Raw genomic sequence first — 25,764 nt, forward strand, 5'->3', positions numbered from 1 at the left:
TGGCTTAACACTGCCTTGTGAATGAGGAGAAACTCCTAGCACCATCACAACGTCACTAAAAGAGACATTGTGGTGGTGATAGGTGCTTGTATATATGTACCTAAATGTCTCTTCTAGCTTAGTTTAACCCCTTAATACTTTATCTAGGTTAGGCCCTTTAACTCAGCTATTACAGAGAACAAGAGTTCTTTGAAATGCTGCCAATAACATCCTTTGCTTTGCTGACATGTGGCTAGTTGGCTTTCCCTTTTTTTACCTACTCCCCATATGTGCCACATATCCCACCATGACCAACCACAGCAAGCTATATTCCACCTTGGGTAGAAGCCCACCACCCACAGAAATATCACCCCTCGTTTAGGCTGTCAGACCGCTGATAAATACCTTGAATATAGTGACAGCCAAGGGGTGGTCAATCGAGGAACACTGATATGTGCCATGTCAGGAGGATTTACGTCATTGTAAAGACTAGCAGAAGAGTGCTTCTCAAGCAGTCAGTACTGAAGCTATTCAAAACATCTGTGTAGAAAGGATGAGATCTGTTTATTTATTCACGCCCTGATATGATCAAGGTGTCCCATCAGTGTGATGAAGCACTGACTGCTGCTTGTCATGAACACTGTGACAGTACCCATGAAATCTCTTGTCTTTTCATCATGGGTTTCCCTGCAGACACTCATAGCTCTTTCTATTAGTGCGTGTGAAGTCTAGACACCTGCAGAAGTGTGAGCATCATGCCCTCTCCTAGTCAGGCTGACATATGTTATGGTAGCTGCCATGTTTATAGGAATGTTTACAATGTAAGCTAAAAGGTCTGCATCTGAATTGAAATGAGCCACTTATCGCCATACTTATTGTGTCTCATTTAATAGTATCAAACTTTATCAATATGAGATGAAATAGGGAGGCAGATGGTAGGACAAGGACAAGCCCAGGTGCTGACCATGCCTTGGATAGGCTTTGCAACTGACTTATCGGGCCAGAGGTCCCCCAGGCTTGCTGCAAATCAGTTCAGTCGGTTCAGTAATGGCAAAGAGAAGGGTCAGTCAGTCAAGCAAAGAGAAATGGGCTTTGGCCCGGTACTGCTTATCATTTCTGGGCAAGGGCTGTGACAGAAAACAGCTGTTTCATACTGAGGTAGGAGTGCGTGGGTCTGCTACACATCTGGAAATTGAACAGTACTGTAATGCATTGCGAGCAAAATGAGTCCATGTCTTGTATGTATTGTATGTATTGCGTACTTGTGTTGCGCAGACTGTCACCCAAAGGGTATCCTGGCGCTTTGACTTATACAGACCAATACAGAACACATGACTACACTGCCCTGGGGAATAGGTGGGACTTCAGCCCTTTTTTAAATGAAGAGAATTCCCCCGTGCTCCTTTGGGTCATTGGCAGAGAGTTCCAGAGTTTGGCCGCAGTATATCCAAAGGAGCGGCCTCCCCTCCGTATCCTCTGAATCTTAGGGATTGTAACCAAATGTGCGGATGAGGAGCACAACGTTCTGGAGGTAGAGTACCAGGAGAAAAGCTCTTGTAGTGGGACAGGACCCTGATCATGTAGCGCCCTAAACACTGCTCACATACGCAGTTGTGTAAGCTGTTATCATACCAGCACAAGAGTATTGAGCTGTGCTAGTGACAGCATATCCAGGAATAATGTATCTGGGCAAAATATTCATGGTAATGTGGTTACACTTCGGTACCCAAAATCAGAGAAACGGGATGTATGTAGGTTGATTGTTGTAGGTATGAGTAACGAATCTCACAATGTGGGTATTCCTTCCAGGTTAAAAGACTGTTTAATTGAAACATTTTGATTAAGGGGAGATAAGATTAAATATATCCTGCTTTTTGTATCTTTAAAATATTCTTCTTTACAAGTTGCCTGGTAATAGGGAGGCAGAGCCGTGTCTGGTGGCTTGGTGGACCAATGCGAGCCTTTGTTCAACATCTTGGGCACAAGTTCCTAGCAGGTCCACTCAGCCCTTCCTATCTCTTCTGAGGTCTATAAATGAGTATCATTAGTTGGGTAACAATAAACATCTGCCATTCAGCACCAAGATACCCTTGGGTGAGTGTGCTCTTTACAAATGCACATTATGCTATTATTTTCTGCATGTGTGCTGCATGCATGCACTTTGTGCTAATGCTGAGTTGTGGATTGGCTTAGGAATAACTGTGTGAAGTAGCTTCAAACTGCATTTGTGTTGTTATACTACTGTACGGCAGTAACAAATTGGGCTGTGCTTTTTCTTGTGTGTTTTACCAAATGACACCCGAGCTCTACTGAGAAGAGAGTAGCTTTACTTCACGTCCCCATGTATCTATGCTTCCATAGGCAGAACGCTACAGAAAAAATGGCATGAAAAGAACATAGCTGGGGAACCTATTAGTGTTCATAGTCTGTCTGAACCCCTCCAGGCCATGAGGGGTTGAATCAGCCTGCCACACTACTAGGTCTAACACTACTGTAGATTAGCCCATCGGTACAGCTCTCCCCTTCCTACACCCTGGTGTGAGTTGAGTAACCCAAACAAACACATCAGACAACATGCATTCCCTCAGCCTCACTCACCACTCCACGGCAGCTATAACACAAGGCCAACAATCATAGGACAAGAGACTCAAATGTAGATCCTTATGTGAGTAATCTGGAGCCCTTTCTGCTGGCACCCTGGGAAGCTGCCAGACTCTTAAACCCTCCTCCCTGCTACCCTCCCCTTTATAGGACATGATACGTAATTTGTATTGTGTATTCTGAAAACATAGTTCAACTAGTCTTATTTCACATGTCAATGTAACTTTATTTGGATATTCCTTTCTCAAACTCATGTATTACAGTGAAGCAGAGTATACATTTCAGGCCAGGGCTCCATAACTCAAGCTGGGTGATCAGAGCTCTACAAAAGAGGAATAGCACAACAGCACACATTATCAAACCACTAGAGGCTTGTTTCCCCTTGCTGTTGCTCTATTGAAGGCACTGACACTCTGCTGAGATGCTCTGCTGAGTGTGTCCCATCCAATGCAACTGCTAGGAAAATATATTTGCTCTTCAAAAACAAACTCCGAAAGCAAGCTCTTCTTTTTGAAAAACAAAGCACTCTGGGATGTTGAGGTCATGTCCTTGGTTTCATCTCTGAGACTAGAATGATCACCCTAAATGAAGAGTGGACAGTTTGAGACACTTTAAGAAATGGCCTATTTTCCATCTGGTCAAGGTTTCTGCTTGGGGAGCCAGTGGGCGGTCCACCAATGGAAACATGGCAGTTCTAGGACTCTATATAGAGCCTGGAAACTCAGGTTTTGACGGATGGAATATCCACCAATTCTTTTGATCAAGTGTCCCTTCTAACAAACTCTAAATGAGGGCCTCTATTCACAACACCAGGATGAAAAGTCAAAACTATGTGACGTGTCAGACGATGTAACATAAAATAATGTAGGGGCTTCTTCTTTTGAGATGGAGGCTCTGGTAGATTCTTCTCTGAGTCAATGTGTGCAGCATCTCTTCTTAGGCTTACACTGCAATAATAGAGAGGGAGAGAAATGTCAGTTGTGGAGTTGGTCAGGGGTACACCTTACCGGAGAGGGTTCATAATTGTGGTCAGAGAGCTAGTCACGTACGTACAGGTTTAGATCTATTTGACATAAAACATTGTTTCCTCCCGATCAGTTCAGATTTATGCAACATTCAAGTCATTAGGCTTATGATGATTAAAGGCTGTCCACAGTTATTTGACTGATTTCTGCTGAGTGGATGTATCTGAACACCACAGCTCACATATGAGAGTGTTGCATGTGTAAGAAGGTTGTCTTGACCCATTCCAGCCTGAAGAAGGACTCCTTTCCTCCACTTCAGTAAAGCTGGTGTCTACAGACCCCCAGGTTCTTCCCCTTGCCAGAACTTCACTGATGGGGAAACTGCTTCTTTGCAGCCATGATGTTTGCCGTTCGACCACATTTTAAGAAAAATAGATTCACTAGCTGATCTAGGCTGTTTGCAGTTGGGCCAGGGTATGTCAACAAGCACTGGAGTTGTAAGGGGCTGATTCCTTGCCCAGTCAGGCACAGACTGAAGTTATACGTAGCTCCTAAATACCAGGTGCAGCAAAGACCCTCCTGGAACCGGTAAACACAAGTGTGCAGTTAAAACTACTAAGGTGACCCTTAGAGGCTTTTAGGTCAGGCAGCTGAATATGTGAGGTGCAGGGTGGGATATAAAGCACTGCAATGTGTCATGTGACTGGTAGTGAGTTTTTAGACTATAGACTCCATGTAACAGCCATCTTAATGGTAGACTTGGAGCTAAAACTCTTGATCTTTAGATTTAGAGAGAGCGACTGCCCTCTTATTTCTAGATGTGCTACTATAATCCTTTTATTTTTAGACTTTGTGCTACATCCTCAATTCTAGAATTTGTGCTATAACTTTTTCATTTCTCGACCCAGTACTATGTTCCTCTGAGTTCTAGTCTCAGGGCAACAAATGTCTTAATTCTAGACTCAGTGTTAAAACCCTCTTCTATATTCTATTATATGACCCTCAACTCTACACTCAGTGATTTATGCTCTTCTACTACTAATTTCAGTGATACTCTTCTAGCGCCTATAGTCAGTATTATAACCCTCCTAGCCTCGATCTATGCTTTTTAGTCCTCACTTTCCGGTGTCTCATGACAGGTGAAGTAATTTGGTGGAGAAGGAAATGGCTGATGTAGACTGACTAGAAAGAATGCTGAGTTTATCCAGCGATGGAGAGGTAAAGTAAATAGATAACATTGTTCAGTCCAAGTTAACGATCAATGATCCAATGTAGGCAGAATTAAAGCAAAACTAAGTGGTGAAGGGTTGCTCCTGTCGGTGCACTGTAAGAGCTGGCTTCGTGGAACATTACATGAAAAGCTACCTATGCTCCAAAAACGTGTAAGGGACTAGTACCCAACATACTCACTCAAGAACCCTGCTAACTGGACCCTGGGAGCTTTGTGCACTTTATCTACAGTGGAACTTCTTCCGTATATTTCATGTTATGTTATATAATATTGATTTGTATAGCTATCTAATCACCTGAGAGGGTATTCAGACGCTTCCTGATATTGATAGAGCTCAACATCGGAAATTAAATACCTCAAGATACTGGGACTACATGATTTAGCAAATTGGTTTGTGAATTACAATGCCCATAGTGTGAATCCATGTGATTCGCAAGAAGGAAGTGGCATGAAAGAAACATGACGGGGACATGATGGAAGGCTGGGCCGGCTGGAACGGCTTGTGTGTGGGGAAGGGCATGCACTGGAGGGCGGGGTAGATGCGGGCTGCATAAAAAAAAGAATGAATAAAACTTACCTTACCACCGCCTGGTCCACCGTCTTCTTTTCTGCTCAATTGTGTCCCACTAGAGGTCGGAACAGGAAGCAGGCAGCCAGGCTCCCACCCCTAAGCCAATCACAATGCTCTATGGAGCATTGTGATTGGTCTGAGTGCGGCGACACGGCGCTCACCAAGGGGCTGGAGGGGTGGGCATTTTCTCTTGCAGGCTGCAATACAGCCTGCATGGAGAACTGGGAAGTGCGCATGACTGTTTTGAGTGGCCCGAGAGGCCCGCCCAAACAGTCATTGCTCACTCAGGAGTTGGCAAACCACTCCTCCCCTGTCCTGCTCTGAGAGCAGAGCAGCCCCACCCACCCGCCCACCATAAAAAAACATAAAATGGTAATAACTAAAAGTTGTTACCATTTTATGTTTTTGCTTCTCGCACTGCGAGAAAGCAGTGAGGCGATGCTCCTCCGTCATAGCGGAGGAGCCACCACTGATGGAAGGACATGTATCAGTGCTGTGTAATCACAATGTGCACTACAAAGGAGAGGTATCCACTCACAAAGTAGAACCTGACCATAACAGGTGCTTGCACTTTGTGAATGAGACATGCTAATATTGGGGCAAGGAGAGGGAGAGCCGACAGGGGTTCAGGAGCCTGCTGCATGTGTCTCCAAAGTTACAGATTAGTCTGGCTGCTGCATTTTGAATGGACTGCAGACACTGAAATATAAAATCAGCCATTCCAAAAGATAGAGCATTGTCATAATCCAGCTTATTTATAATCAGTGCCTGGATGTCTGTCCTTCATCATTCCACTGGAATCCAGCGAAATATATTACAAAAATGTGTATGGAGACCAAAACATTTGCCACAGTTAGCATTTACCTGGTCCTGCATGGAAAGGGAAACTCCAAAACCAAGAGAAAGGAAAATCAAGAATCACAGATTCTTTGCGGCTTTCCTTGGTTCTGGTACAGTCGCCGTGGTTAAAGGCTGTCACAAATCGTCCCATATACTACAAGCTGCGCCAAACAGTAAGATCTCCGGGGCATATCATCAACGTTCAGTGATAAATATTGCAGAGCGCGCGTAGCAAGATTTTGTTTAACGCCGGCTATTGCCAGATTTGATCGCCGAGATATTGAGTTATTTACAATGCTTATCTCCACAGCGATGAAAAATCCGGCGATAGTGGCGAAATGCAGGTTTATCGCTGTGAATCCAGTGATAAACCTGCATCAATAGAGGAATCCTTAGTGATGGGAAATGTGGATTTTGCAGTACAATCCACCTCCCATGCAAAAGATAGTCAAGTCAGGATTTTCACAGATGTAAAATACCGGTGATAAACGCAGTTAGCGTGGCTTTCAATATCGCTATATTTGTCCTGGGCGAGCTTGTAAATACCCGAAGGCCACATAGCGATATATTTAATGTTGTTTGCTAGGGAACGCCTACTTTGCATCTTATTACAGATGCGATGCAAGGCGTAAGGAAACCGGAGCTTAGACAAGGAAACATGTGCTAGCATGTCCTTACTCATACTGGTATGGCTCTATCGCCCCTTTTCGGCCGAAAACGGCTGCTAAAGCGGCGATATATGCTTGATAATATGCCCCTTCGTCTTTCCTGTATTAAGCTTTAAACAGTGCACTTGCATCCAGGTGGCTACTTCTGACTAACATCCAATGAGGTTCTCTCTGGACCTAATGAGATATGTGAGGGCAGTGGGAGCTCTTCTGTAAATAAATGCAAGACATCTTGCTTTGGAATAGGACAAGAGTGTGTCCGAAGCACCAGCCGGTGCTAGAGGTGCAACTGAAGTATTGCATCGTAGTGTCTTAACATTTGCATTGCATCATAATAGTAAAATTCATGTTGACATTTTATTGGTTTGGGAATAAATATTAAGTTGCTACAGTGTTGTGTCTAGACAACATTCCCTAGTGGGAGGTGTTTTTTCTTTCCTTTTTTTCCCACCTCAGTAAACTGAAACCCTTCCAGAGTCGTCATAGTGATTTGTAGTTCCAAGTATCTGTGGCCAAGTTTAGATAAGAGCATTTCAGTTGTAGGTAAACTTTTCATCTGCAAGATGGCTATCTTTGTGACTATAAAGTGGTCTTTTAATTGTAGCGGAGTCGTGATAAAGATTGGAACATGATAGTGAGTATGAGTTGAGGGTATGAGAGAAGGAATGCAAAGAAGTGCCACAGTCACTTCAGTGATGGTTATGCATGGCTCTCACACTGTTTCACAATCACATTATGGTGCTTCAAGCCTTCACCTAGAAGTAATGGACAGTAGCCAGAGGTGAGCAACTAAGGCCAGGAAGGATATGATGGATCCTCGATCATGGTTTATGGTTCTCATGGATGGTTGAACATGTCCCATTGCCTTGAGGCATGCTCCTTGAAGACCCTGTCCTGTCCTTTTGTCATCAGAGATCTAGTTCAAAGGTTTTTTTGTGAGATGCCTAAAAGGAGTTGCTACGCAGTGGTAGTCCATCGTTTGCAAGTATCATTGTCCTTTGTGCTAAAATATTTTTTGTGAGTGGTGGAGTTCTTTCGATTTGATTTTAAACCCTACTTGAAACATGGTATAGGGACTTTAAGGTGAGTTTCTTTTGCTCAAACCTTCTATTGTAAAGGCAAGTTTAGCTGTGTGATTTTGCACCAGTGATTCTTGTCACATTATTTATCAAACATCAATCGTTGTATTTTATTTTGTGGGTTACCAAAGAATGAAAATTGTTCGGTAGAGTCACCCAACTAGTAAATTGAATTCATGGTTAGTACCTGAGCAGCTTCTGTGGCCATTTGTGGTTAGCTTGGCCTGTTTTTCTTTAAGTTCCAAATGTTCCGGAAAACATTCTTACATGAAACGTGTAATAAAGTACCACACAATACAATACAACATACCAGAACTCAACACAACTTAGCACACCAAAGCATTTAGCACTTACCGAAGGTGTAGGTAGCCTGGAAGCCTTTCTTCTGGTCTGAACTGTCACTGTGGAACTGGAGAAGCAATGAGTTCCCACTGGACACTACTGATGGGACTGGACCTGATCCACAATATCGTCCAATCAGTGGGTCCTTGTTTGTAGGGCCGTTGAAGATGACCAGGTAGTCTGCGCGGCAGGTGGTCACGCTGGGCTCCAAGTCAAAGGAAGTGAACGTCAATGAAATCTACAATATGAGACACAAAAGAGAAGAGGAGTCTTATTCAGGAGTAATGTTGTGTCATCCCAATCTTCTACCAATTGACTCTTCCAGTGCAAAAGTAAAGAGTGTGTTGCGCTACTGACCTTGTTCCCTGATGGGGCAGAGATGTAGTAGGCACAGTCTAAACTGGCTGGGTAGTTCTGAGGATAGTTTTCTGATGTGACGGTACCTGGTGAAGTGCTGTACGCATGGGCACAAACGACTGGAAAACAAAGAGAGACACACCATCAAACATCCAGATACCTCTATGTGCAACCACCAGCTATGTTCCAGCTCCACCGGTTTGTTCCAAACACTCTCCCAATAAGCAGTATGATTCACAAGTGCTTGTAAGAAGTGACATTATTTATTTATCCATTCATTCCCACCTAACCAATTTTTTAACAGGAGTACAGGCTGCATCGTGCTGCTTGGTGACAGCAGTGGCAGGCATGGTATACTCACTATAAGGGTAGCATGTCAGAATACCATTGACAAATCTACTGTCTGACATATATGTTGTGTCTTGAATATTGTTTACAAACATTTCAGATTGAGTGAGATTTTCTATTATGAACTCCAAAGTGGCAATATTTATGTAATTCCAAGGTGATCTGGTATCGTACGGAAGGACTGGGGACACTTCTTTATACGTATGAATGGCGAAAGCCCTGCACATGAATACGAACAATAAGAAGTCGTACTCCGTAACTTCACTCGCTGAAATTTTACTTTGACGCCGTAATCGTCCCTTACAGATACCCACTGCGGGTTGGAAGTATCACCGCAAAATATAAACGACCACTTTACTCCAAAGAGCCTTGAGAAAGTCGTGGGTTACATTCCCAATACGACGAAACACGTGTTGGCTGTGAGAGTTCGAGAATAAACCTTCACAAGAAACAACCCGATGATATTGACGCAATTAATTTTTGAATACAAGAATTTGAAAAGAATTTGAATTTTGACGTGTCCTAGTGAGTGTATGTGCTTATGTATAGGCCCTTGCCTAATTGAGAGGGAGTTGGGGTTCCCTTTACCCCGTAGCACCGTTCTTTGAATACTAACTGCACCATATTACTAGTGAGATAATCTGATTGGCGCCTTAGGAACCTATACGTAAAACCACTGGTCTGGTGTTTTCTTTCAGACCCATGATAATAGCATACACATATAAATTCCATACATGTAAATTCCATCATGTCTCATAGTCTCATAGTGATAGCTTATCCTGGATGGGCACTTTGCCTCGATGATCGTTTCACTCCTTTTTTATTACATGTATCTGTTCTTTCAATAAAAACATTGTATGAAGAATTAGATAGGGCCAATGCTATCACAATGTGTTTTAAAGTGATTCAAATATTAGTCTATGAAGGTGGCATGAGCTAGTTTTCCATTCAAGCACTCGATCACCTAGTGACTATGAGATAAAAAACAGAAAGTCTCCTACCGTTCTGGTAGTAGGCATTAAACCCGCTGGCGGAGATGGCTCCATTGGTAACAAACTGCAGCAGCATGACATTTGTTGAAGACACCACTGGGGGCACACTTCCCCTCCCACAGGCTTTGTTGAGTAAGACAGGGGAGTCTTTGGTCATCCCATCATAAACCCTGACATAATCAGACTCACAGTTTGGAGAGGATTCAATATCGAAGGCATTAAATGTGAGCAAAATCTGGAAGACAAGGTAGAGAAGGGGCTTGGCATCAGGACACTGTCCTTGAGTCTTCTATATCAAGGGAGTCTTTCATATTAAAGGTGCAAACCTCCACCGTCTGCGAGTTTAATGGTCAAACACAATTAACCAAGAAAGAACTTACTGCAGACTTACCTTTGCAGCATTAACTCGAATCAGATAAGAACAGTCAGTATTGCTTGGGTACTGTGAAGGGTAATTGGTAGAGTTCAGAAATCCAAAGCCCACCCTCGAGATTGTGCTGCACATATCTGAAAAGGCAAATCAAGAAAAAAGGGGCCTTTAGAGAGCAGGCCTCAATTACTGGAAAAAGCAGTAAAACACATGGGACAATTAACACTTACATTTTCCTGATGTAGGTATTTCAGATAGAGACCATGATAACACTATCATCAATATCAGGGCAGCAGCAGCACCTACACTCTGTAGCAACGCAGAGGAAACTCTGATAAAAGGCCTAAGTTGGGGGACACAGCACTAGCAGTACTGACAGAAGAGAGTGTTGATGTCACAAGGAGTGGACGGTGCTGCGAACAAGTGGTAGGAGAGAATGTTGAGACCACTAGAAGGGCAAAACGATCACGTCTTATGATAAAAGAAAATACTGCGATAAAATGGAAGGAGAAAATATTCAGATCACATGAGCAGAGAAAATTATTGGAAACAATCTGAGGGCTATATGATGGGGTAATGTGCAGTTTGGGATGTTGGGATCACCTGGTGAGAAGGATCCTGAGATCACAAGCAGGAGATGTTGCTGGGATAACACAGAGAACAGAAACAACGGACAGGATGGTTAGATCAAATGCAGACCACAAAGCTGGAATCACATGGAAGAGAGGATGTTGGGATCACGTGCAGAACGGGAACTCAAGTAGCATGGTGGAAAGGATGCTGGGATCATATGGAGAACATGCTGCTGAGAGCCCATGGAGGAGAATATTCTGAGGCTACTTAAAGAACAATCTGCTGGGATCACATGGAGGACAGGATGGTGCAATCACATGGAGGAGATGATGCTCACCTCACACGGTGCACAAGGAGAAGAGGACACTGTAATCACGTGGGGAAAAGGTTCCTCAAGTAACATGTAAAGGAGAGTGGAGAAGGTGTAGGATCACTAGAAAAGAGATTACGGACACTGCTGGGAAGAGAGGCTGCAAGGATAACACAAGAAGAGAGGAAGCTTAGTTCACGAGGATGAGAGAATGTCAGGGTCAACTGGAGTGCGGGATACTGAAATTAGATTATGGGATCACTTTGAGTAAAGGATGGGCTCTTGACACACATGGAGAACACCATGACGTGGTCCCACAAAAGAGAGGATAAGTGAAGAGAATTCTATGATAAAGAGAGATCATATGAAGTAGAGGATTCTGGGACAAATACCGAGAATGGGATAGCGAGATCACATGGAGAAGATACTGGTCTCAGTTCTCAGGACTGGACGCTGGGATCACATACAGCACAGCGAGCAGAATGTGTTGGCATCGCTTCAACAATGTAATGCTGGGAATGAACAGAGGAGAGAATACAGAGGTAATTCACAGCAGAAGTGGGATCATATTAAGGAGGGTTCTGCGACCACATGAAAGAAAGTGATACAGGATTGCCTGGAGGAGCATATGATGAGATCAGATGAAAGGATCCACAAGAGACGGGGATGATGACCTCCCATAAATGAGAGACTGCTTTCATCACATGAAGGTAGGAGATGCTATTATCACATGAAAGAGAGATTTCTGGGATCATATGAAGGGACAAGATGCTATGATCACATGAACAAGGGAATATGGGATCATATGAAGAGAGAGGATGCTATGATCACATGAAGGAGAAAATGGTAGGATCACATGAAGGGAGATGATGCTACGATCACATGAATCAGTCGATGTTAGAATCTTGTGAAGGAGTAAATGCACGCGAAAGATTCTGATATAAAGTGGAGATGGTGATACTGGGTTCACTTTGGAGAGAATAATGTAGACAGACTGGCCAAGATGATATTGGGAGCACATGAAACAGTGGAAGTTGGGTTCACATAAAGGAAGATTCTGTGATCACATGAAAGGAAGTGATATTAAATTACATGCAGCAGAGGATGTTTAGATGAGATTAGAAGGCATGGAGAATGTTTAGTTAAGGTGTGACTACAAAGAGAAGAGGATACAGAAATCACATAAAGGGAATGATGGTGATCTATGATGGTAGTGAGGCATAGTAAATGAGAATGCTGGTATTTATTTAATCTCCGGGATGGGTGGATACCGCCTAGGAGCAGTAGGAATGACCCTGGGATGCCATAGGTGAAGAAGAATATTGAGCAAATCACAAATATCCAATTTAATCACAGAAAACTGCTACTTACCACAGTTATATAGCCGGTTGATTTTAGCAAGATCCAAGTTGCTGAATCCAACTGTTTGCCCCATGTCTGCATTAGGGTTTTTTAAGGAAACGATTGTTGCCTGTCCGCTGGTCTTAGTGAATGCATACCTGGGGGAAATAAAGGCACAATCACTATACCCTCAGCATCACATTTTGTAGATTCAGTATGCATGCTGGTGCTCTGCGATAGGCTTGAGTGTAGTTTATTGTGATTTATGTAGAAAAATCAAGCTTTTTGCAAGCTTCTATTCTTTACTGACTTGAACACATCCAACATGACGTTCGTCTACTGTCTAACTAAGATAAAAACGTAATCCTACTAGCACCAAGCACCAAGCAGACTTGTTGTCCTCTTCCTGAACAGGCCTGGAGTCTGACCTAATGCACCCTAATAGATCAGTCTTTAAGAAATCCTGGTTCAAAGAAAAACAGATCTGAACTTTCTACATTTCAAACATTTCTGCAGAATCTTTGGCTCCAAATATCCTAAGTTTTCAAATGCGGTTATAACACCATTTATTTTGAGCCTTGTTAAAATACATAACATATATAGTTAATCCATGTTTCGACATCTTGACTGGTGGGATGTTTTTTACCTGAACATTGCCTTTTTCACAAATACATCGATTTTGGGCAGTTTTGGGTAGCACTCAGGCCGCTGGCCTCATAGACAGTTGAGTTCACAAACATGGGTTCACTTTAATATCAGTAAGATGCTCCACAGACTAAATACTCTTCTACTAATATTTGAATGTGACTCACAGAAAAGTTCTTATTGAATTTCTGCATAGTTCCATATCCAAAAGTGATATATAGATATCAAATTGTGAAGCTGTTTCTGCCTGGCATAGCAAATAGAAACGAGTTTTACTGCTTGTTGTAAAATGTATTGGATTCTAATTTTCGGTAGTGCCAATCTATCACACAGTTCTGCAAATTAATAAAATACATCTTTGCTGCTATGCCTGTTTCTTCCTTGACACACATCCTTATTTGTCCTGCTCTAAGACCGATCTCTCTCTTCCCTCCCCTTCTTGATTCCCATTCTCTATGGACATATTGCTGCCCAGTTGAAATGGTACACATTCTGGATTAGCTCTCCATAATTTTAACCTGCTAATTTAGGAAAAGGGCATTCTGAAGTACAGCCCCAGTGAGGGCAAATGGAACAACAGTGTTATTTAACACCATGTGACATAAGGCAAGGGAGTAATGTTCCACTGTACATCTAGTATGTGTGTGTGCATAATATATATAAATGTATATATTCATATATGTATATATATATATGATGATAGATAGATTTTATTTATTTATTTATAAAGTTTTATATAGCGCAAACTTTACCCAAGAGGGTATCAGAGCGCTTTACATTCAGGATCGTTGCGTTAAAATATACATCAGATACCAGAGCATAGTAATATACAGTACACATAAACAATGTTTCAAGACTTCGTAGGAGGGAGGGGAGGAAGGAGTAATAGCGGGGAAACAAAGAGGAACTGTGCCCAAAGTCTGGCTGGGTTGGTGACAGTCAAGGTGGAAAACAAGGCCAATCTCCTCATTAGCTGTGTAGCAGATCCACCGGTCATCAGCCATGTTGCTCAGGTCTCAGCGTTCAGGAAAACCAATTTTCAGTTAATTTGATTTGTGGAAGTTATATAACGCTGTCTAGACCTGGAGGTATCAGAGTACTTAACCAGAGAATTGTTGCATTACAGGGTACATCAAAAAGGATTATGTAGTGCTGGCTAGACCCGGAGATATCATAACGCTATAACAGAGGAACATTGCGCTACCAATTACAACAGTTACAATAGCCTAGTAAGGTACAATAAATAAACAACGAGGTTGAGAGAATTTGTGGGAAAGGAGGGGAAGAAGGAGCCTTAACAGTGAGACGAGGAAGAACTGTGTCCAATGTCCGGCTGGTTAGGTGGTGGTCGAGGGGGAAAACCTGGGACAATCTCCTCATTAGTTGTCTAGCAACTCCACCGGGCATCAGCCATTTTTCTCAGGTCTCAACGTTCAGTAAAAACAGATCAGACGAGGGTTGATGTAAAAGAAGTCCTACTGGGGGTGACATGTTAGGGTAGGGAGCAGCAAGGCCTCCAGTTGTAAAGGGGGAGCACAGGAGAAAGCGCAGCTGAACTCACCGGATGAGCCGTACTCTGTGCAGTCGCCGGTTCTGTTGCAATCCTGGGGGAGCCGATGGGGCTCCGCAGGGCGTGAGGCCTCAAGGGTGACAGAGTCTCCAGAGAGGCAGGTCGAGCATAACTAGTACTGCAAGGCATTAATCTCGCCACTCGGAGCTTTGGTTCGTGCCTGATGAGGCACTAGTTGGAGGCTGAAGAGCACCCTCGAGCTGCGGCTGTCTGGCCATCTTGCCTGGCGTTGTCCTTACATCGAACGAAATGGTAGCCTCACCGAGGCTCCCGCCTCCTGATTGCGCTCTGGCTTCTGACTGTCCCCTGTGTTGGAGGCCCCAAAGTAGCTGGATACCTTGTTAGTTTGCACCTTCTGGGGGGCATATGGTCAGCTCCCAGCCCCACACTTCTCCTTTCACGCACGTGTCTCCTGCTTTGGAGAGGATGGGCCATATTGTCATATGGATAGCTTTGAGGGCCACCGAACTCAGACTCCCCCCTATTCCGTGAGTAGGCCCCCTGATTCTCAGGAACTCTTCGGCAGCGGGTTGCCCCGTTGGTAAAGAGCACTGAGGTAAACAGATCTCTCAGAGTGTGCTGGTGACTAGGACCCAGGGCACAATCTTTAGGTCAGGCATGGGATCAGGCAGGTCCCTCTGGGGATTCCACTTCATCTGGTGCACCCCAGGATCCCACAATGTCCCCCCCAGGCAGTCTATATCCCTATTGCGCCTACTGAGCAGGGGAATCCTCTGTGGTGCAGTGCGTAGGTGCCATCGCATTGCTGGGGTGGGGGCGGTTGCTATCACCAGGGCTCAAGGAGGTCACAGATGCTTACGGGTTCACTCCCGCAATGATCGCAGTCACTGGGGCTCCGTCTCTCGCACCACGATCATCCGCTGGCAACCGGTGCTCTATGCTCCTCCTGGGGGCTCCCTCATCTCCGGGCCGCGTCTCAAAGGAGACTGCCATTTTGCATTGGCAGAGGCGCAGCCCCGCGATGTCCTCAAGCCACCGCCACCTCCTCTTCGCTGTGTGCCAGCAAACTGCCGGTCTCCAAATTACCAGAGGAGCCATCGCCGCATTGTCGTCCCCGCCAGCTGCCAGGTAAAAGATGTCTTTTGGGAGCGGAGCGGAACTATCTGTAGCGGGTGCCCAGCCGCCATGTTGACTAGGCAGCTGCTCTCCTGAGCCATTCTTACTTTGCCACTCCGGGCTCTCCCCTGATAGATAGATAGATAGATAGATAGATAGATAGATAGATAGATAGATAGATAGATAGATAGATAGATAGATAGATAGATAGATAGATAGATAGATAGATAGATAGATAGATAGAGTAAACATTGATTTTTATACTGAAAAACAGCAATGCAATATTAAAAAATAAATGGACTGGAACATTACACCATTACCATCTGTCATATGGTGTTAAATAATACTGTTTTTTCAAAGTATATACATATTGTCAGGGAAAATAAATCTGCTCAATAGCATACAATATTTAAGGCAACTGTGCAAATAAACTTACATTTTTGTAATTATTTCGATAGTGGAATACTCAAATTCAAGGTTCATTTGACATTACCACTCCACCCTACGTTCTTGTGGTTTGAAAATGTTACCAGAACCATTTACGAAAACCCTATATCCCATACATAGATTTCCCATTCATATATATAGATGTGTGCATATTCACTTATAACAAAGGTTATAGTTAGGGTAGGTAATAAGATTTCAGATGACATTTAAAAATTTGTAGAAATTCACTGAAAAAAACACAGTTAAAGTGGATAGTTTCAGATAAAAAAAGGGGCTGGCCTGAGTTTAACCAAGAAATTTCCAACAAAAAATGGGCTAAAGCAAGGATGCGTTCTGGCGCCGTGTCTTTTCAACCTCTACACGGCTAATTTAGAAAACAACCTTAGTCTCATTCATGGAGACCACCCCAAATTGGGAAAGACACCAATAGCAAGTCAGAAATATGCGGACAACATCGTGTTACTATCTCAAACTCCGCTTGGTCTACAGCACCTGATCTCTCAACTAGCAATATACATTTCAAAAGAACAACTGATAATCAATCCAAAAAAATCGAATGTTTTATGTTTTTCCAGCACTCATAAAAAACGCCCCAAATTCATCTGGAGGATAAACGTATTTTATCCCAGGTAGAAGTATATAAATATATGGGGGTTCTTTTAGATCGCCATTTAAGTTTCAAACAACACCTAGACCATGCCAACACAAAAACTAAAGAATTATGCTTTGCTTTCAAAACTTTACAGAGAAGCCTAATAGCAGCTCAACAAACCATCTCCTAAAGGTAGTGGCTGCAAAATGTTTGCCACCGATAAGATATGGCTCGGAAATGCTGAATACTAAGGACTCCCAAATGTGGACGACATTGTGTTACTCTCTCAAACTTCGCTTGGTCTACAGCACCTGATCTCTCAACTAGCAATATACATTTCAAAAGAACAACTGATAATCAATCTAAAAAAATCGAATGTTTTATGTTTTTCCAGCACTCATAAAAAACGCCCCAAATTAATCTGGAGGATAAACTCAAGTATTTTATCGCAGGTAGAAGTATATAAATATCTGGGGGTTCTTTTAGATCGCCATTTAAGTTTTAAACAACACCTAGAACATGCCAACACAAAAACCAAACAATTATGCTCTGCTTTCAAAACTTTACAGAGAAGCCTAATGGCAGCTCAACAAACCATCTCCTAAAGGTAGTGGCTGTAAAATCTTTACCAGCGATAACATATGGCTCGGAAATGCTGAATACTAAGGACTCCCAAATTCTAAATCTAGCCCAGTCCAGATTTTATAAAAAACTGTTTCTAATCCCACAACACATCTCTCAGTTGCAGATACGCCTGGAATATGGATTAACGAACCAGACGCAGGCTAGACAAGATGTCCTGGCCAAATATTAATAGCGTATGAGGGCTGCGGAAGACACCACGCTTGCCCATCACTGTTGGGAGGAGGTAGAAACACAATAAAGGAACAAAAATTCTATATGCCAAATTTTAAAACGAGCGCTTCTAGTGCTAAATCTGGAGAAAGCCTGGCAAACACCCATGTCATACCCTGTATTTAAAAAAATCACAAACAAATCAATAAAAGAATTATTGTTTCAAACTGATAAAACCATATTTGCCGGTAATAGTCATGCATGGTTGGTGATCCTATCCTATAAGCATATGAAACTATAGCCCAATCTGCAAGAATGCTTCAGAGACCACTGCAAGCGGAAATTGACCTTACTGAGATTGGGTTAGTTTTCAAATAAAGATCTCACCCTAAAATGGCTACAGACCTGGCTATCCCTAGACTGCCGCCTCTGTGGCAACGGAGCGGCGTCACTACTACATCTATTGTGCATCTGTCCGGCTCTTCATAACCTAAGGACGTCACTTTTAAGTCCAATCCTAGGAGAAACTCAAATTGGGACTTGCAGAGCGGCTGTCATGAAATGCCCCAGCGGTTCTTCAGTTCAACTGTCTTGTAACACCGTCAAATTTTTAGTTTGTCCCTAGCAGCACAAGAACTAGAAAAGAAAGAAACAGCACAAAACCTTAAAAATAGGAACTTGGCAGTAGGGTATAAAGTAGCCGGCCTAAGTCTTTTTCAGACCAGTTTCTGTACTCCCTTTCTTCCAAAGCCCCTTTCTATGACAAGCCCTAGGCATAAATATGATCTTACCAGTAAATGTTCCAGGATATGAAACTATAGTGACTTAAGAAACTTGATAGAAAATTATTCATGGCAGTTTTAAACTTTGCTCCCTCCCCATTCCTTTGGCATTAGCACTTTAATTTCAACAGAAAGCATGGACATGTTTACATTTCTGTTATAATAATCCGCTGCTCTTTGGTTCCATCCCACACAAGGGTTACGACAACTAAAAATGTTTTAGTGTAATTTTAATTCTATATCTGAATTATGACGTTTACATCATGGCGGTATGTTCCACTCTTTTTTATGATTTTTAACAGATCAAATAAAAGTATTTTTACAGTTAAAGTGGAATTATAAATAGGTATTGTTAAACTATAAACCCTAAAAAAATTTTTTTACATCACTGAAATTTACCAGTTATAGTTTATTGAGCCAACTATAACTTGCACCCACCATTTACTGCTTATGACCTCATATATTACATCAATCATGGCGTGTTAACTAAAATAATTAATGAAATCACTAACGACATCGCAAATTACATCATTGATGACTTCACTGGGCTGCGCATAAGTCCCACAAGAGTAGCAGGGGAAATGTGGCACGAAAACAAAATGGCACTTGGGGGTGGGGGGAATTTTCTCTGAGTCCCCTCAGAAATGCCAGGGGTTGAGGGTGTCCCTTCCCTGCCCCCCCCTTCCTTGCTCCTCCTTTAGTACACAGTTCAGGACATGCAAACTGAATCCCTGTGTCCTGTCCTACAATGTTATTCTTCATCTTCCCTTTCTGACAGATTGCTCTGTTCTGAGGCACTTTTACCCATCCTGAGAGACCAAAAAGAGCAACAAGAAAAAATGTTTCTTAACCAATCAGATCACTCTGTTTTTCAATGTGTGATTGTATTTTGTAAGTGAGCATTTAGGACTCCTTGGGACAGCTCACAGTGTGTCTCGAACCACTAGCTGGCAGTCCAAATTGTGAGACAGAGAACATGTACTAAATTTGTCAGGTTGAAAAGCGCGAGGAAACAGCCAGTAGACCCTTCCTTCAACTGCTGGAAGCAACATCTCAGGGTCCCTTGTGGCTATCAGCAGTGATATCTCAGACTCACCTTCCGTAGTGCATGATAGAGGACAAGTCATATTCCAGGCCCAGGTTATTGGTGTTCTCTTTATTAAAGTTGGCCAGATTTCCTGCAGTGAGGAAGAGATAAAAAGAGACAGCGCTGACAAACACAGTACTCTTGCAAGACCACTGGATCACATTTAAAGAGAGGATTGCAGCATGCCCTCCATCGCTATGAAGAGTTTTGTCTTCTGAGAGGTCTTAAAATGAATGCCGCTAAGACAAAGTTTATGGCATTCAACCAGCAGAGATCGTTCAAAGGGAAAATGATGATAGATGGGCTCCCCCTGGAGAAGGTTGATGCTTTTGGTTTATCTGGGCATCAAACTCCAAAAGGATATGAGATGGAAGTCACATATTGAAGTTATGGCAATAAAGCACCAGCAGTTAGCTGGCACCCTTGGAAAGGAAGTTAAAACTTCCCTGACAAAGCTCGTTAGCTTGTCACTTGAAATTTACAACGTGTCGTGAGTACAGTCCTCTATGAGGCTGAGCTGTGGGGTATTTTTTCATGCGATTACTAGTTTGCCACAGAGGACACCCAACTTCCCCCTAATGAATTACCTAGGTAAGGAAGCCCTGAAGGATTTAGCCAGGTTATGGCCAATTCTATTCTGGCAAAGATTATGGTGCACTCAGGAACTGGCAGTATATACAGAGGGCTTATGGGGATATCATTAATCTTGATCGCTTTCACAAAATTAGGTGGTTGCAAGATCTGAGAAGTTTGATCTATAAAATGGGCTTATCACACTTGTGGTATTCCCCTTCTACCTCAACATTCCCGTAAAAAAAAGCCTTGAAGAAACCTACTGGGAAATGATTGCACATGAAGAATTTAAGCACTATGACCCCACTTCATTCTCTGGGCTCTTTCTCCAAGACAAAACCATGTCCGAGTCTAGAGCAATAATGGGATATTATTAAAAAGCCTTTGGATCGAAAACTCGACTTCCAATTTAGATCAGGAACTTTGCCCCTGAAGTGTTTTTCATCCAAATGGTTACCCACCGGGGACATCAAATGTCATGTGTGCGCCAAATATATAGACTCATATTCACATGTGCTTTTTGCCTGCCCTGCAAACGCTAGCCCGTGCAAAGCTTGGCAGGCCCACTTTTGTAATAATCTGGGCACAAGATCACACAACATAGCCCTGCGATTCCTTTGCTTTGATCCATCACCTAGCTATGCAATCCCGGTGGCAACATTTTTGAGATGGATGTGGTACATTCGTTATAATCAGGGCTGGTAAATGCTCATGATGAAATCCTTTAAGACTGAAGAGGTGCATGTGGGCACATCAGGACTTGTGCGGCCCACCGCGTCTGCTAGGGTGCACGAGACTGTTTGCACTATGTAATGTCTGATAATGAAAGCTCTGATTGCTTCTTTACCCAAATGTTTTATTACAGATTCTAATTTTTGCACTGTTGATCTTTTTAAACCTTTTTTTAAACTTTTATCTGTATGTGCTTTATGACTTGTATAGTGGAATAAAGCTTTTTTGGTGACAAAATAAAGAGGGCCAACAATCATCTCTCCTCATTGAGTAATGCACATCAGTTCAGTCTCACTGCTAGGGGAAACAGAACCCTAACTTTCTTGCAAACTTTCTACTATAAGAACCAGGTGGTTTCCTTCTCGCTTCTGCACTCTGCCCATACAGCACTCTTCACCACTCATGTGATCTAACTTGACTCTTTTACCCCAACATCTGCTACAGAACCAATCTGCAAACTCCATTTGGCAAACCTAATGGGTGTTATGGCTAACTTGTTCTCATTCTAACCAAAAGAACCAGAGCCCAAAGGCAATTAGTGTCTTAATCGGTCTTTCCATACCGTTTACCACCCAAACCTCTATGGGCCATGTGCAGAATAATTTAAATATTTGGCTATTCTATTGCCTCTAAAATTGCTAAAACTTGATCCCAACAGCATTCCCTTTGTTCTATAAAACCCTGAGGGACTGCCTTGTCTCAACCATTAACTCTTGTTTTTAACACTACATAATACATTGCCCCCTGCTTTCCTCAACTTTGCTCCCTGGAAACAGCCCTTACACATGTCTCTTACTTCCTTACTTCTCACCATCATAAACACTTTTCCACCATCCTCATTCTCCTAGTCTTCTCGGCAGTGTTTTACATGATCAGCCAGAAATCTTGCTTGTGTTCCTATCCCACCTAGGCACCCTGGGTAATTACACTGAAATGTGATCTACATATCTCTGATTGTTCTCAGTCTCCTGTTTTTTTTTGCATCACTGCCCTGATCAGTCAGTCTTTCTGCATACCCAAAGGTACAATCTTGGGACATCTTTATTCCCTCCATTTGGGATCATCTTCTCATTCAGCTTCTCATACCACTGATATGCTCGTGATGTACACATTTTTATAACCCTTTGTTAACCCTTTGTTCCTCCACAAACTGTAGCACAACTGTCATACCCTGGATGGTCTCTACTCCCTAAAGGTCAAATCCTGGCTTATCAGCTCCTCTGACACTCTCCCCCCTGTCTTCTATGCCTCTAGACACATTTACACCTTCTCACTTCACCACTATGTCACTGGAGTATTTTACTACCCCCAACACCCATTGGCTCGGGTTCAGCGCCTAAATATCATAAAAATCCACCACCACCAGAAATTATTGGGGAGAATCGATTAAAGCGCTGAATGCAGAAAGATACTGTTACGAGCTCCGGCATCCCCTAATTGATTCGTTATTATGGATATGTACATTTCGGAAAACTCTTGATGGAACAACTGTCTTACTATTATCATAGCCATTGCATCCATATCATGGCGCTTCTATTATTCATTTGCACATCGTGGTTTACCTTTTTCTAAAATTGTGAAAACCAGAATGCTGGGCAATTCTGCTAATCATTTGCACATAGAACGGTCTTGAATTGAATTTGAAGAGATTCAGAAACATAGGAGCAGCTATAAATTCTGGAGAATCTTTTGTTAGGTAGCAGCCATTTTCCTCTTTTGGGATATCAAGAGTTACCATTTTGAGCAGGGCGCTCTCTATTCTCTCGACTCTTGTACTTAAAGAGAGGCGCTGCGTGGACGCAGTAAAGGCTCACCGCCTTTCCTCTGCCAAATTCTTTTTTCGTTTCATGATTTTTTAACCTGTTTTTAAAAACTGTGAAGTAATAGAACCCTGGGCCCTTCTATTATTCATTTGCACATCGTGATTCAACTTGTTTTAAAATTGTGAAAAAACAGAATGCGGGGCAATTCTGCTAATCATTTGCACATTGAACGGTCTTGAATTGAATTGGAAGGGTTCAGGTGGGAGCAGCTACAAACTCTGGGGCATCTTTCGAATGGTAGCAGCCATTTTTCTTCTCTTTTGGAACATCAACAGGTGCCATTTTGAGCAGTGCGCTCTGTGGTCCCTTGACACTGGTACTTAAGTAGAAGCACTGCGCGGACACGGAGTAGACACACACAGCTGGGCGCCAAAGGCGCACCTATGGCAAGTCCATCTGCACCTGTCTGAATCACGGAAGCGACCAGCGCCAGCTACTGTGCCAGTTTTTAAGCAGAACACCTGCCTGAAATCACTATTACCAACTCTCTTATGCACAGCCGAGCCCCTAATTAACCCAGCAGGCCACACTGTCTGCCCTCCATTTTGAGGAATGATCTCCTCTGCACTATCTGCAGTTGGACCACGGAAGCTCCAAACACGAGTAAGTCCACTACCAACATGCCTAGAGGGGGTTAAGAACTGATGAGAATTCAGCGGTTCTTCTAAATGTATGTTCAGTGCAGAAACACAAATTGTATGTTGCTCTGTTACTTGAGGATGAAAAGCCAGACCTTATGTTTCTTACAGAAACTTGGCCTACTGAGTTCTCGAGCCCAACAATAGCTAATGCCATCCCTAGGGGCTGTAAAATTTTCAGGAAAGATTGTGACAAGTGGGGAGAAGAAGGAGTAGCCGTTTCATATGAGTAAATATGAGTGTGCGTCAATTCCTATAGATGGAGTTGAAGATGCGGAATGTCTAGGCTTCTGCTGTTTGCCATCTCCACAGCAATCAGTAGCAGGGGCCCTTAAATAGAGACCCCCAGGACAAACCGAACAGTTTATGGGATGCTTGAATAAGGCATTAGCCTTGCAGTCCCTGAAATATGCTCACTTCATGTCATCAGCAGCAGACTTGACTACGACAATGCACTCTACGCCGGAATAAATAACATCCTCACCCACAAGCTACAATGCATCCAAAATGCCACTGCAAGACAGGTCCTCAACCTATTAAGACACTGCCATATCTCCCAGCACCTACACACACTCCACTGGCTCCCCATCGAGACTAGAATCCCCTTCAAGATTCTCACCCATGCACACAAGGCCCTCCATGACACTGGACCAGCATACCTGAATAGCCGACTCAAATTCCACGCATCCCAAAAAACCCTACGATCAGCCCAGCTCTCCTATGCTATTTTCCCCCGCACCAGAAAGACCAGATCGGGAGGCCTCTCCTTCTCCTTCCTCGCAGCCAGTGCCTGGAACGAGCTACCGCTCCGCCTCAGACAGACAACATCACTCCCCATCTTAACGAGAAGCCTCAAAACATGGCTATTCGACAGAGCCCCTCCTTGATGGACTGGTACCTACACCCCCCACCCCCAGCGGCTTGAGACCCTTATGGGTGAGAAGTCACGCTTAAAAAACATCTGATTGATTGATTGACTAGATCACATTTTTTCGAATATGATAACTGTAACAGCTGACCCATTACTAATGGCCTGGACGGAATACTACTTGATCAAATTCAGTTGGGAGGAACTCATGAATAACCAGCTGTGCTTGAAAGCAACAAAAACCACGACTAGAACTTTTCACAAAATTTCACCGGTAGATTTTGCAGTGCTCTAGAAGCGAGCCCCCCTGCTTTGTCTGAAAATCCTGAATCAGATGCAGAGCGCACTGAGGACTGAATCTGCAAAAATATTAATGACCAAGGGCCATATGTAGGTAGCTAAATACTGGTCGGTAACGGACGAAAATCAGTAATTATCCTGTTACCGGCTGATATTTCGCATTTTCTGATGTAGGAGGCAGGTTTTAAGGATTCGGTAATTTACTGATTTCTTATTTTATGGAATCGGTAAACTACTGATTCCTTATTTTAAGGAATCAGTAAATTACCGAATCCATAAATGCTATGTAGGAGGCACTCAAGTGAGCGCATTTTTGCATTCAGGATTCGTTATTTACCACCAACTACAAGTTGGTGATAAATACCGAATAACTTTGAAAAAGCAATAATTTGCTTTTTTCAAGGTGCCATGTGGCAGACATACATGCCCTTAGAGCATGTATGTACGCCACATGTGCACTCATTCACGATTCAGGGGTGCAACCCTGCCACCCTTCAATATGCTCCCCCTATTACTGATTCAGTATTTACCAAATCGGTAATAACGAATATTACCGAATCAGTAAAATTTACAGAATTATTACCTACATTAAATTTACCGATTCCTAAATACCGAATCGGTAAAATTTGGTATTTAGGCATCAGTAAAATTAGATTAGATTATTATGGCCCTTAGTACCTATCATCAACACACAATCCTCTCTAGCCAAAAAATCATCCCCCCTGGTTCAATGAGAACCTGAGGTCCTGCAAAAAACACTGTAAATGCCTTGAAAGAAAGTGGCAAAAAAATGATAAGGTGTTGGATAAGGACACCTAGAGACAAGCATTAAATGAATGCTATCTCCAGGAAGGAATAGAGAAAAATAATTTCTGTAAAAGGAAACGAAATTTTGAAAATCGTAAAATCATTTCTTAATTGACAGGCGATAATCAATCATCTACATGCTTTAGGCGAATGGTGTAACCAGCTGGAAGAGTATTTCCCCAAGAAAATAACTACAGTCAAAGCTGATTTGAGTAAACACCAATCAGCTAGCAGATAGCACCATTGTAGTGGCAGATTTACACAGACTCAGGAAAACTCAGATGATGACCACGCTTGTCTTTCTCCCTCGGATTTCGATTTAGGAACTTTGAGAGGAACTTAAGTCAGGGCTCCTGTGGATCAGTGACCCCACAGCCTTCTGGCCGAAGTAGTTCTGACCATTAACAAGGTATTGAACAAAGTTTTAAAACCTTGAATCCTAAGGCAATTCATCCCGGATG

The 25,764-nt window shown here is 42.9% G+C and overlaps 1 protein-coding gene across 1 annotated transcript in view; it reads right to left on the minus strand.

Moving 5' to 3' along the window:
* Positions 1 to 2,788: 2,788 nt before the first annotated feature.
* Positions 2,789 to 25,764, minus strand: part of LOC147729351 (embryonic protein UVS.2-like) — a 54,188-nt gene continuing 31,212 nt past the window's right edge. The window contains exons 5-11 of the mRNA XM_086959918.1: positions 19,572 to 19,653; positions 12,598 to 12,725; positions 10,365 to 10,480; positions 9,983 to 10,208; positions 8,634 to 8,752; positions 8,289 to 8,514; positions 2,789 to 3,527 (exon numbers count right to left, since the gene is read on the minus strand). Of these exons, the coding sequence (XP_086816044.1) occupies positions 3,523 to 3,527; positions 8,289 to 8,514; positions 8,634 to 8,752; positions 9,983 to 10,208; positions 10,365 to 10,480; positions 12,598 to 12,725; positions 19,572 to 19,653 (902 nt within the window). The 3' untranslated portion in view covers positions 2,789 to 3,522. The remainder of the gene's footprint in view (positions 3,528 to 8,288; positions 8,515 to 8,633; positions 8,753 to 9,982; positions 10,209 to 10,364; positions 10,481 to 12,597; positions 12,726 to 19,571; positions 19,654 to 25,764) is intronic.

This window comes from Lissotriton vulgaris, chromosome 2_2, assembly GCF_964263255.1.
Source record: "Lissotriton vulgaris chromosome 2_2, aLisVul1.2, whole genome shotgun sequence".
Classification (NCBI taxonomy): Eukaryota; Metazoa; Chordata; class Amphibia; order Caudata; family Salamandridae; genus Lissotriton; species Lissotriton vulgaris.